Source organism: Sturnira hondurensis, unplaced genomic scaffold, assembly GCF_014824575.4.
Source record: "Sturnira hondurensis isolate 20B ecotype Veracruz unplaced genomic scaffold, ASM1482457v3 Scaffold0007865, whole genome shotgun sequence".
Taxonomy (NCBI): Eukaryota; Metazoa; Chordata; class Mammalia; order Chiroptera; family Phyllostomidae; genus Sturnira; species Sturnira hondurensis.
The window spans coordinates 7,490,270-7,503,870 of record NW_028080496.1 but is presented as its reverse complement, the minus strand read 5'-3'; the positions used below and the strand labels follow the sequence as shown (position 1 = coordinate 7,503,870).

General features: G+C 42.1%; 1 protein-coding gene across 4 annotated transcripts in view; it reads right to left on the bottom strand.

Moving 5' to 3' along the window:
* MCTP2 (multiple C2 and transmembrane domain containing 2) overlaps positions 1-13,601 on the bottom strand; it is a 139,556-nt gene that overhangs the window by 54,175 nt on the left and 71,780 nt on the right. For all 4 annotated transcript variants that reach the window (XM_037053700.1, XM_037053701.1, XM_037053702.1 and 1 more), the window contains 4 exons: positions 12,555-12,741; positions 9,968-10,061; positions 4,963-5,065; positions 3,475-3,577 (listed from right to left, as the gene is read on the bottom strand). In XM_037053700.1, the coding sequence (XP_036909595.1) occupies positions 3,475-3,577; positions 4,963-5,065; positions 9,968-10,061; positions 12,555-12,741 (487 nt within the window). The remainder of the gene's footprint in view (positions 1-3,474; positions 3,578-4,962; positions 5,066-9,967; positions 10,062-12,554; positions 12,742-13,601) is intronic.

Genomic DNA, 13,601 nt, shown 5'->3' with positions numbered 1-13,601 from the left:
AATTTTCTCTCATATTAAAGCAAGCAGAGAAATAAATCTTTCTTCTAAGAAGCACAGAACACAGAATTTATCAGTTATCTTTCTAATGCTTATTTCTGAACTTCCAACCAATATTTTCTTAATAAGGTAGGATAGCATCCTCTTAAGGAGCTAAGGCCCATAGGACACTACCTAATTCAATTCCAGCCTCTATTGCTTACAGAATCCTTTCCGTGCCTCAGTTTCCTCACTGGTAAGTGGTCATAATAACAAAACCTGCCTCCTTAAGTTGTCAGAGGTTTTATGACTTAAAAGATGATCAGTGCACAGGATAGGGTTTGCTCCTTAAGCATAAATCTATAGATATTAATTTTTTTAAACCTAGATCTAAATAAGTAAATTTTAAAATACCCTCTAAATCACAAGATAGAATCACGTGAATTTCAAATGATCAACTTAAAACTTTTCTTGTTATACATACTTAGCACTTTGGCTTTTTTTTTCCATCACATTTATATCTACACGCTAGGCAGAGAATCGGTTCATCCAGAGAGTGCAAGGTGTAGAATAAGATCCCACATAGATCCCCCATAGGTCCCACATAGATCCTCTGAAAGACTGGATCCCTTTTCTAAAAAAGCACTGCTCCAGGAATTGGAAACAACTCTGAATTGAAAGAGCCACACTGCACAATGGCCGCTAAAGCATCTTGTTCAGCTCAACATCCCTGGGCCCCTCGAAGTCCTTAACAGGAAATGTGGCTCAGGCCATGCCGCCTCTACCCACTACAGAGACCTTCTGGACCTGAGCTGGTTTCTCCAGGTGCCCCAGTCCTGTGATGTTAGACACAAGCAATGCAAATCAAATCACACGCTGCATGACGCAAAACCTCAAGTACTTTTCCCTCGCCACTAAGTAAGAGCCAAAGTCTTTCAAACGTCATGCTACCAGAGTCTCACTTAGCCCTCTCTCCCAGGCCACTCCATCCTTGTGTCCTTTCTTATTCTCTGCCCACTATCACCTACCTGGCTCACTCCATTCCATCCATTCTCTCTGTCATGCTATTTCTGGAATTTGACAGCCCAGGCCCTACCTAGGAGCCTTTGAACTTGAAGATGTCCTATCTGGAGGAGTTTCTCCAGACGTCCACATGCCTTTCTGTCTTACCTCCTTATGTTCTTGCTCAAATGCCCCTTTTCAGGGAGGCCGTCCCTGGCCGGCCCGTGACAAACTGTACCCCTGCCCCACACACATACTCTCGGCGTGCCCGTCCCTTGCTTTACCTTCTACATAGCATCTTACGTACTGTCTGTGGTTTGGGGTTTTTGTCTGTTTGCTCATTTTGTGGGTTTGTTTTTGTACTTTTTGGTTTGTGTGTTGCCTCTTGCAACCAAAATACAAGTTCCAAGAGAGGGGATAGCTTTCCTGCAGTTGTGGTTAGAGCATTATCATCTAAAGACAATGCCTGGCACAAACTGGGCCCTGGGGAGATACTTATCAAACACAATGAGTGCAGAGATGGTGGGTCTGCTTATTAGTAACCTGGAAAAAGTTGAGGGGGCTGGGGTCTGATTGAATTGAAACTGAGTCTTCTACTGACCATTCTATAATATCTCACATTTTAAAAGATATAGTTCAAAAACTGCACGCATTTAGGCCAGTGGTCCTCCACTAGGGACGATTTTGCCTCCCTCAGAACTTTTGGCCACGTCTGCAGACATCTTTGATTGTCAGAACGGTGGCGGGTGGGCGGATGCTACTGACCTCTAGTGGGCAGAGGCCAGGATTGCTGCTGGGCATCCTGCGATGCCAAGCACAGCCCCACCACAAAGCAGCAGCCATCCAAAAATGACAATAGTGCTAAGGCTGAGAAAGCCCAAACCTGATGTAGCTGGAGGTAATTTCTTAGATCTAAGTCAACAGCACATAGATATTGTACAAGGGAGGAGAGCAAGAAAGTCAGTGAACTTGGTGGTGTTACAGAAAGGCCAAATACACCAAGCTTTTATAGGCAAAACTGGGAGGCTGAAGAAAAGATATGAAGTAAGAAGCATTCGCCCAGAAAGGAATAAAATATGCTACTTAAGATTTACCTATGAAAATAAGGCAAGAAATGTCCAAAATATGTATAGGAAAGAGGAAAAAAACCCATGTGAAGGACAGTCTTTGTTTCTCGCCCCTTTAAGCTGCTCTAAAATTCTGCTCCGTGTTCCTGTTACACGTGTTCTTTTAGGAGTAAGTGACGAAGTAAGTGACAGAGTTGTAACGAAAAAGGAGGAAATCCCAAATTAGCCTCTCTTCCCTGAGAGCCGGCAGGGCCTGCTGCCGACGGTGCGGAGCATTTGGCAGGAGCCGGCTCTGCAAAGGAGCAGCGGCCTCACCAGTCTCTTCGAGCCACATCAGGGCCACGAGAACTCGGGGAGAAATTAGCCAAGCGATCAGAACCAGAAGGGAGGCAGAGAGGAACGGCGTTGGCCCCTCTGTAAAAATCACTGAGCTGATCTCATCTCGTGGTTCAATTACAGGCTGTTCCAGCCGCGATAGTGCACTCATAGCTTTGGAGAAATCCATCTTTGGGAGGAAATAAATAAAGCCTTATTGACTGGTTAAGACCATAAGGACGCCGCAACAAATTGTATTAGTGGCTGGATGAAAAGCTGAAATTCTGTTTTCAAGAATAGTTTGTACATGTGATACAAACATTAATGTCCAATTAACAGGTGAATTCCAATCCAAATGTTCCTCCTTTGCCCATGTTAGGTCATTATTTGTGGCTCTCTCCTTTGAATTTTATAGAGTATGCTTCTTTTTTGTAAGGTTTTGTGATTTTTTTTATTCTTGCTTATTCTATTACAGCTGTCCCAATTTTTCCCCTTTGCCCTCCTCTGCCCATCCCGCCCCCCCCTCACGTCCAGGTCTTAGCTTACTCTGGCATGTGGGTTTTTAGCTGGACTTTGGAGACAGCCCTCTTTTTCCAAGAGAGAATCTCTGCTTTCTTCCACAAGCATGTTCTGAGACTGAAAGCAAACAAGACTACTAAAAAGACAAATACAACGTTTGAGAAAAGGATCTTTAGTAGAACTGAGAACTGTGAAGTTACTGGCAATTCATCTTTGAAGAAATGGGTAGTAAGGAGGTGGTCCAGAAATATAAATATGCTCCTCCTAACACATGGAAAATCAGTCATAGATAAGTATTCCTCGAAACCAAAGAGGAACTCCCATCTTAAGATGAAAAGAATGAGAGTGAATTAAATGACTGGTCAAAATGTCTTGTTTGGTTCAATCATATTCGACTGACACAGAAAATTGTGCTACTTTATAGCTGAAACTACTGACACTACTTGATAAGGATAAGGACTGAAAGAGTTGTTCCTTGCCAGAGATGGAAGGAGTATTTTTCACCCAGGCTGACAGAGACAAAGCAACATCAGACCCCAGAAACTTGTCCACTATACAATGACTCACACACTGTGTATTGACAAATGTGACTTACAGACAGCAAGGGGATGGAAACTTTTCCAAGAAAATCAGGTGGTTTATCTCCATCTTCATCAAACACTGTCACTTCCAAAACATCGTGGATATCTTTAACAGGACTGCAACAAGAAATACACCATGTATTATATACAAAAACACACATGTGAAGTCGGCACCGTGAATATCTGAAAACACAGTTTCACTAATTAAGTCTGTAAGTCCTTAGAGGATAAAACTACCATTTAATTAAATTCCAAAAATTAAATCAAACTGACTATATTCCCAAACCTTCCATCACAGAAGATTCAGTCATCCATATAAAAAAAGTCAACTTTCTTAACTCTACGACATTTTCCATGTCAATGTGCATCATGAACAGGACTGTTAAATACACAGGAGGAGTCGAGAATGGGAGACAGAAGAAGAAGAGTAAAAGGTGAGTGATTTCAAAGTAGTTTCCAAGTGAGAAGAGCAAAAATAAGACCGCATTTAAATTAATGAAGAATTGACTTTAAACAAAAAGTGATCAAAATCACTATTTGCTGAGGTCCCCGGGAAGCTTCCTATCACTGAAATACCACACACTAAAAATCCCATCATATTTAAAATGTTTTTTATGTTTACCCGAAGCCTAACATCAGCTACAATGAAAACTGAAGCCCAGCTGTGGTCCTTGGAAATATCTTCAGCAAATAAGAGATTCTGGCACGAGCCCATTTGCAGACCTGCTTAGCAGAGTTCACCCACTTACGGATCCTTGGGAACTACCTACTTGGGAACCATTAACACCATTGAAAACCAACTCTGTTCTTGCAGTTAGAAGCCAGACAGAGCACTTCTTCTGTCTTGTGCAGATAGAAGGCCACCATTTATTTCACCCTGATTCGACAGGGGCCACACCTGGATGCTTAGGTGCCTCGGAATCTATGGCAAACTAGGGAATACACTCAGCCTCCTAAATGCCTGAGTTTGAAAGTGCACAGGGCATCACTACGGAGCAGTTCATTCAGATTAGCTGGAATGCAAGGAGCCTTTGGGAGCATTTGAGGAATCGCAGATAATCTTTTTTTTTTTTCCAAAAGACTCTGGCAGAATATAAGCCTCCAGGCCTTACAATAATGATGTAATATATAAGCTCCTTGAATTTAAGGTGGGTCTGCATTTGTAATTTTCTTTAACCCAGAAATGAATTCATCTGCATATAGGGCAGCTTCCATTTACTCACAGATTAATTTAGTCAAAGATCGGCTTTATATGCCTCCTTTAACCCTCCCACGCAGTTCCAAATGGTCTCTTCTATTATTAACACTAAAGTCTATAAAAATGAAAGGATAAAAGGTTTTCAGAAGAAAAAAAAAACAATAAAATTCATTCTTGGCACATAAAAATGGACAGAAAGTTCCACTCAAGAGCCTAGGCTGCCCCAAACATATCAGGGAAAATTGGTCTCTACGTTCAAGCCACCCCACCCACCCCCTCATATTACAGAAGCTAAAGCACTCACAATGTAAAAACCTTGTTCCACTCGGGGTTGAGGGTTTTGTAAATGGTATGAGTCTGAAGTCGGTCATTGCCTAACTCCAGCAAGCAAAAAGGGTCGCTCTTCCCTGGAAAGAGAACACAGACGTTGGTCAGAGACAGATGAATCTCAGCAGCGACAGAGGCCACGTGGTCAGAAGCCATGTGCTTCTCGAACATTAAAACCGTGCTGGCTGAAAAAAATGAAGGGGTGCCCTCTTTCCAGCAAGCCACGTGGAAGCCCTGTGCAGGAATGCAGGAGAAGAACAGGTCCTGCAAGTGTTGAAACTTTAACATCATTAACAGATCGGAGCAGACACTCAACCCAGGTGCAGCCTGGAGCGCCCATGACCACACAGGTGTCTAGAAGCAGGTGTTCACTTGCCATGTGTGAAAGCACACTTTCATGGTTTGTTTTAAAACAGTAGCTCATCTCTGTTTGCCTCCTAGATTCCCTTTGAGTTAATATAGATCAGTACTCTTCTACAACCCACAGCCTACACTACCTTACAGGCTTGTGTCCGGTGTGAGAGAAGTGAGAAAAAGTATGAATGTGGCTATTTAGGGGTTAAAACTGCTTTGGGATGAGTGTCCACAAACATGTACGCTCCTTGTATATCTAGGACATTGTGAGAAACTATGCCACATTTTTGGTGCTCACAAACATGCAAAAGTATAATTCCCAAAAGTCAGCTCAAAGATTTTACCTTAAAGAGAAAAAGAAAGCTTAACCCTTACTTATCCCATCTCACCTTTTTTTTCCCCATCCTATCTCACATAGCTTCCAAAGAAAAATAAATAAATAAAGACGGTGAGAAAATCCGAAACCCAAAGCTGGACCCAGAAAGTCACCATGTAAAGATTCTCTCCCCTGACGCTGGGTTTGCCGGGAAGACCCAGAAGTGCAGCTGTCAGGGAAAGAATGAATGGCTCTGTAATGTCCATACGACGGGAATACATGGCCCGCCACCGCAGCTCACTGGCAATTTACAAAGCAGTGCACACTAAATTAATTGGGGGCATAAGGACAGATGCTCCTCCAGCAAATGGCCAAGGAGACCCAGGCCAGGGCCTGATGCAGAGAGTGCTCAGGCCTCTTGACCTGCTGGCCTACCATTCAGGTCGCTGAACTTACATCTAATTCACTTAGTAACCAGAAGATACTGCACATCACTAGAGAGACTGACATGTGAGGAGCCTGCAGGAAGATTATATTTTTTAAAAGAGAGAGAGAGAAAAGAAGAGCAGATGCATGGCTAAGGGTCAGCCTGAAACAGGAGATTCCACACAACTGACTAGAGGCCTGGACGCTTAGATGCCTGGCCAGAGCTTTTAAGTCAGTGCTATGATCACGGCCAGTAGGCAGTGATCAAGCCGTGGATGTAAATGAATGAGTTTGCATTGTCAGTCACAAACAATGAAAATGGCCCCTGTCTAAAAGTAGCAGAAAATGCATTCATTCAAATAATATTAAATGGCTCTCAAAATCATTGCAAACATTCCCTGATCGGGCTTGAGGAAGCACTCGAAACCGACGAGTGCTTAGAATCTCAGTCCATAGCTCACACCGGGAAATGCCTGGCATGGCATCTGCTTCCCAGGACAACAGGCCCCACAGCCACACCTGTCTCCGGAACCTGAGAACAGTTGCCTCCAATACGAATTCTCTGTGTCTGCTTCTGCCTCACTTGATGCCAAGGCCTCCTAGGGGGCAATTGACTGCTTCTGCCCAGCCAAGCACCCATGCCTTAACTGTCGGTGCTCAGAAAGGGAGGGCAGGTTTCTCAGCTTTCAGGAATGAAGTGGGCATTGAGCCCTGCTCCAAAACATACCGTGGGCACCGCCCCATCCTACAAGGAGGGTCAGATGTTGGACAGCCCAAATCTTAAAGGATACCAAAATGCATCTGTAAAGTTCTTGCTTCTACAAAGACCGCTTTACTCTGGAAATGATTTGCAGGGCATGCAGAAGGGAGGAATCTGCCAGTGTTAAACAACACACTGTCTCCTCAACAGCCGTGAACATGAGAGGGCATGTGCCCTGGGCTTAATGCTGACGTAGATGACGCTGGCTTCCTCAGCCCAAGCTGAGACAGCTACTTAAGCGTTTCTCAGAGACAGTTAGGGGGTGTCAGAGCTGCTCCTCCAGAGACACCAACCTGACGTTTCATTGTGACTTGCTCCGGGGAAACCATGTGACACTTTTAATGAAAGCCCCGTGGTGACTCCGCAGCAGGGCGGAGACGGGCAGCCCGTCATGCACAGCCACAGGTGGACGGTAGCTGCGGCCCCCGCACACTCAGCTGTCCCAGCTAATGAAGACCAGACTTCCTCCTAGAAACTGGAAACTTCAGCTACATGTCTCCATAGAACACCCAGCACCAGCTCTCTGACGATAATTCCATCAAAGCTCATTAAAATGCCGCATTTATTAATATCACAGAATAAACAGGCAGAGAGGAGGAAGAAGGAACAAACACATTTAGGCATTTCTAGAATACTTTATGGGTTGATTCCTTCCCTGCCAAAGTTTTCAGATACAAAGGGCCTTTCAATAAAATTTCAATAATAAGTACTTTTACTTGGGATCAAAATTATTTCCCATAATAAATGAAATGCCCAAATGTTCCCCAATGGCACTGAGCAAACACCACCAGGCAAACTGACATGTACACGCTCGGGTCTGTACTTTCCTCTTTGCTCCACCTATTTTTGCAGGTAACACAACTCGGTGACCCCTTCTGCATCCGGAAGCCATGTCACCTTGACATGGTCACACCACTGGCGATTGAGTTTCACGGTGTTTTAGCACCTTGCACTCAATAGCCTTTGCTATTTCCGACACCACTTTAAAATCCATTTACATTCCTTGAACGGCAAGTAGAGGTTTCTCATTTAAATAATTTTACCTTTATATGAGTTACAGAAGTTGAATGACAAGTCATAAATGCATTTTAGAGGTCATGCCGTTCATCTGACCGGTATTTATTAAGCATGCACTCTGCTCCTGGCACTGAACCAGGCCCTGATGGACACACGCCACCAGGTCATTACCTTTATGGCACTCTCATAATAATCTCCGCTTTTTTAGCAAATGTCACCTTTTCCATGAAAACTTCCCTCATGTCCCCACCAGTGGACTAGGTGCTCCCATCTTTGATCTATTTCCTTATATCTCTTATATGCCACATCTGTGCATTTCTGGTCCCTATTTAGCCCCATATTTTATTGAAGGGGCCCCAAGCAGGACAACCCAACATATGCATGCCTCTACTACCCCTCTGAAGAGTGCCATGGTCTGGTGACACAGGATGACAAGGACATTCCTGGTTCCCGGTGACGGTGTTGGCTGAAGAGAGCCATGCTTCAGCCCACTCCAGGCAAGGATCTGTGCTGGACACGGGTTCTCATTTAATCCTCTAGGAGGTTAGGGACGTTGGTGCAGAAGAGGAAACTCAAGTTCAAGGAAATTTAATTTGGCTGGCTAAAGTCCACAAAGAATTCCCCGTGGAGGTGAATTTAAAGCAAGGTTTAGGAGAGGGCTGATTTGGCTAGCAGAAATGGGCAGGTCCTTCTTAACGAGATGGGGATAGATCAGAGCCTTAAATTTATTAACAAGATAGATAGATAGATAGATAGAAGACTTGAGAAAAATTTCTTGAGGTATCAACAACCGTAGGTTTAATAAGTGCTGTATCTACATCCTTAGGTGAAAATAAAAATAATTTGCACTGTAAAACTGGAAGATAACTCTAAATGTGCTCTAGTGATGACAAAATTACTAATACCAAAGGCACATGAGAAATGTTTGAATTGTTTTCATAAGTCAGTATGATACTATGAACATTTCCAACTAATTAATGACTATTAGAAATAGTCATTTCAGTGTTTCTTATCTACAACCCTGATAAATTATATATTCGTATTGGCCAACAAATTATTTTTGAATTTTTCACTGGGTATTTCCTTAAGGTCAAGATCATCTTATTTTGGAGCTTATAAAGAGATAATTCCCATAGTTTTATTTTCTGAGGGAGAGGGAGAACTTTTTCCTTAAATGAAGTTAACATTTTCCATCATTTTTGTAAAGTGCTTCAAATTAAAATTCTCTTTTCCAAAGTTTGAGCTTCCTCAAACTCAGTATCAAAAGTTCAGAGATGGGGGTGGGAAAACAAAAGTTCAGAGGTTACATAAATCCAGTATAATTATTTCTGCTGGAGGAAGAGAGAAGACAGCATTCTAAAAATATGAGAAAGAAATAAACATGCAATACCACACCAGTAGAACCATGCTGTATATAATATTCTTTGTATGCATCAATTTACTTGGTAAAGAACACCTGTCTTGCAGGTGTCTATGTTGTTAGTCAGCACAGGGGGGTGGTTTGGTGATGGGCGGAGAGTCGCCCGCCATTCAGACACCGGAATGTCCAGATTGCTCCCCTCCTGGTCAAGCATAGTTCAGCACAAAACACGTCTACTCTAGCCAACGTCTGAAAGTTTCAGTTAGTGAAGCACCAAGAGAAACTTCATGGAAAACAGCGTTAGGTACAAAGGCTGAGTGTGGAAGCTGATTCAGCACACTTCTCTATAACACTAACCCAAAATCTTGGCCACGGAGCCACTTTGCGGTTGACAACGTTTTATACACATAATAAGATCGTGTCTGATTGGTTGACTCTTGGTACCAAAAATCCTTATATACGAGTACAGGCACCTGATTTTTTTAAAAGTCACTTTGGAGCAAACAGGGTAAGTAATGCCTATTTTTTTTGGCCAGGTTGGCAAAAATATATAACACTTTTTTGGTGTACTGCAGAATTTTGGTGATGAACTATGCACACCACAAGATGAGAAAGGTTGAAAGTCACTGCTCCATTTGGAAGAGCGTGATTGCCATGTACATGCAACTACTTGTGAAGACATTTTGCTATGCCATAGATCATGTCAAAGAGACAGGTAAAAATTAAAAATGAATGAAGATGTTTTGTACCTGAAAAGTCTGCAGCTAAGAGGTCCACTGCCTTTAAAACCTTCACTTGTAAAATGCCGATGTCCTTCATATCTCTCAGGGAGTTCTGTAAGCTCTGAGGGGGAGAAACACGGATCACAAATGAAAACAGCTTTCTAACATACCATTTAATGACACGAAGTCCTAAAGGAAGAACGTGCAGGGCAGATCGCCACCTTTCTCATGTAACGCTTAGAAACATTCGCAAAGGGCATCATATCCGTCAACAGGACAGTTAGGTTTTGACAGCAACCAGATTAAAAGTGACTGAGAATTAATTAACTACAGCTTCAAAATGAACACATTACAAACCCATACAATCAACTTTTAGCATCGCCCCCTGGTGAAAGCGCAGACATCCCACCGGGAAAATATGTGTGCAATCACATTCCTTCTTCTTTTCCCCTTCTTTCACTTTAATGAAACTTTTAAATCACCCAGAAAGGCACCATTATTCTGACCTAGTTTGTGCAAACTTTATGGATACCAGAGGACTCAACTTGGACCCTCTGCGGATACATATTAGCACTGCAAAGAGAGTCGGGAATGGAAATAAGAGTGCATTTTTGGTCCCTGCTTTAGCTAGCTCATTGAATCGAGTATCACCTTCTATTCACATTTACTTTAAGGCTTAGTTTGCATGAGCCAAAGCTTCAACACAGAGTGGGACAAAAGTAGGCTTACGGTTGTGACTAAATGAAACTGTTTATTCTTGTATTATTAGTAATTAATTATTGTATTATTTGCAATATGAACAACTGTAAATCTACTTTTGCCTCACCCTGTATGTCTACTGCTGTATTAAATTAGTAAATACATATTCAATGTATCTATTCATTCTTAAGCAGGTGTAGCAATCTTTAGATATCTATATAGTTTACATCCTTCAAAAATTGAGATTGAAGAGATATAAGCAGATAAATTCTCTTTAGATCCTTTTATAACATGAGCAGTAAAAGAGATGCCACTTTTGATACAGTTTTTCTGCCATCATCCAATAACTAAAAACCTGTGATAAGCAGACCCTGGGGATTTATGGAAGGATAGAAAAACCCTTATTACTGAGGCACTTAGAGTTAAGATAATAAAAGCTTCATAATCATTAAGGTTTGCTTAACCTCTTTTGTACCATTACAAATGTACTTTTCTTAGAAATGTACTATTTCTAAGAACTTTTGAAAAATGGTTTCTACTCTGTATTTTCAACCTAAAAAATAACAACAAAAAGTAGTGTTTAAGTTTAAATGAAAATATTTTAAGTAAAATACTTTTCAATGTAGAGATGGAAATGTAGGTTGTCTGTTCTCACAACCTAAAAAACAAATCCAGGCATCTGAAATGTGTATCTTGTAATACAGTGTTTCCCTCTTAACATGCCAGCCAGCTTGGTAACTGAAAAAAAAAAAAAACCCTTGATATTTCTATTTTGATTAGTCTTCCCAAATCTTTTTTCAGTTAGTACTCTGGGAGTCCCAAGGCATTATTGAAAGTAGTCACCATGATTTGTCTAGTGCCACTTTACCAAAATGTGACACTCCTCACAAATTTGGTAAAATGTCCAATGTAGCCATCAGAAAAATGTGGAGAGAAGGTGTATTTCTCATCATCAGCTTTTCATTTGCTTCACTAAAGCCATCAGAAAAATACGAACAGTGGATTCTGTCGAAACATCTTTAGAGTATGCCAAACTCGCACAAAGAAATTTGTGTTCGCGATAAGCAGTGTGGCTGGGTTCTGTATGAACCCAGAAGACAAAGAGTTTTTCAATTAATCAATACGCCTGCCCAGGGAAAGCTTTGGAGGCATTAGAGTTTATGCTGAGAATAACATTCCCATTAAACAAAGATTCATCTTTGCTTCATTTTTATGCCACGTTCCTAAAGCATGTCTTCCATGTGTGGCAATGAAATAAACATATTGATTCACACAGAAGATGTGCTAAAAATGGAATGCAAATAAAGACACCTAGAAAGCTGGAGTAGAAAAAAATAAGTGAAGATGACAAAGCTATTTGATTTACAAGGGCTGAGTGGACTTTTAAGCACACTGCACTACTTAGACAAAAATCTCAAACTGCCAACGTTGCCCTGAGGGGCACAGAACCACTGTCTCCTGGGCCTGTCAAGGGCCCGGCTTTGCTTTCTAAGACACGAGCATTTCTCACTTGAACCTAAAAGGCTCTGGAAAAGCATCGATAGCATTGCAAACATGAATGGCTGCTTTAAAAGAATGACTTTTGTAAACTTCTGTTAAAAGTCCTATTCACATATTCAGACATGCTACCCAGCAGGTGGCCTCCTTGAGAACTTCAGTTTTCTCCAAAAAGTACCTAACGCTGTAAGTTCAAAATACTTCTGTTGGTTTGTAAAAGAGCAAGAAGGTAAACTCTAATCTGCTTCTACTCTCTCATTAACACACCAACCTCTAGATCTGATGTCTTGTTTTATGAGGCACACCATTAAACTTGGGACAAAGATCTCTTTTTAGGCAGTTTCTCAATTCACAGACCTTGGTGCAACTTAAAAGTGGTGGAGCAAATGGGAACGGTGAAACAAAGCCAAGAACTCACATAGCGCTGGGTGATCTGCTTTCTCTCGCTGGCGTCTGCCAAGGGGCACACACACAGATCAGAGACGGAAACTCCCACGCAGGGAGTGAGCGTGATCAGCATTAGGAGAGCCCCCACGCAGCTGTCCAGGGGCAGCTCCAAGCAGTTAGACTGCTTGAGTGGCAGTGCTGCGATATCCACTTTACATCTGGAAAAGGAGAAATCAGAGAAAGAAAAGCGGTCAACTCGCCGCCATTTTGGAACATCCAAAGCACCCATGTTTATTTCTCACCCCTGAAACCACACCAGGCATGGGAAGTCGCTGGGGCTCCCCCCTGGTTCATTATACTCCCAGCCTAACACATTCTGAAATGAAGGAGAAGAGGAGGTACAAAAGAAAATGGAATTGCGATTAAAAAGAGGAGTGGGATCCTTGACAAATAAGGGCTGTTGAAAGACAAAGAGATCAAGAATTAGGGAGAAGCCCTGGCCGGGTGGCTCAGTTGGTGAGAGCATCATTCACATAGGCCAAGGCTGTGAGTTTAATCCCTGGTCAGGGCACATAGAATAATCAACCAATGAATGCATCAGTAAGTGGAACAACAAATCAGTCTCTCTCTCTTCCTTCTTTCCCCTCTCTCCCTTTCTCTGTCTAAAAATCAACAAATAAAAACTTGTAAGAATTAGGGAGAGAAGAAGTTTCCAACTTTAAATATTATGGCTCTATCTCATTTCTCTGCACTGTGCCTTTTTTCCAGCAAAGAGAATAAAGGGTTAAAAAAAAAAAGAAAAGAGAAATGTACGTGGGAGAGGGTTCACGGGAAAAAAAAAAAACATTTTCTTCCAGATTCACACCACCAGGCAAGTTTTTATTTAAAGTAACATGTGAAGGTGTTTTCTGACTAAGCCCAATTCTACGGGGTTCCCCGGGTGGATTTCCTTTTGGACAAATGGAGCACGAAGTGCTCCTACTTCATGTTCATGGATCCCACTTCGTGGCACTAAGGACAGGCTGTCCGCATCTGCTATAAACTGTGTGTTTTCCGCCTCTTAATAGCCCATGTTCTG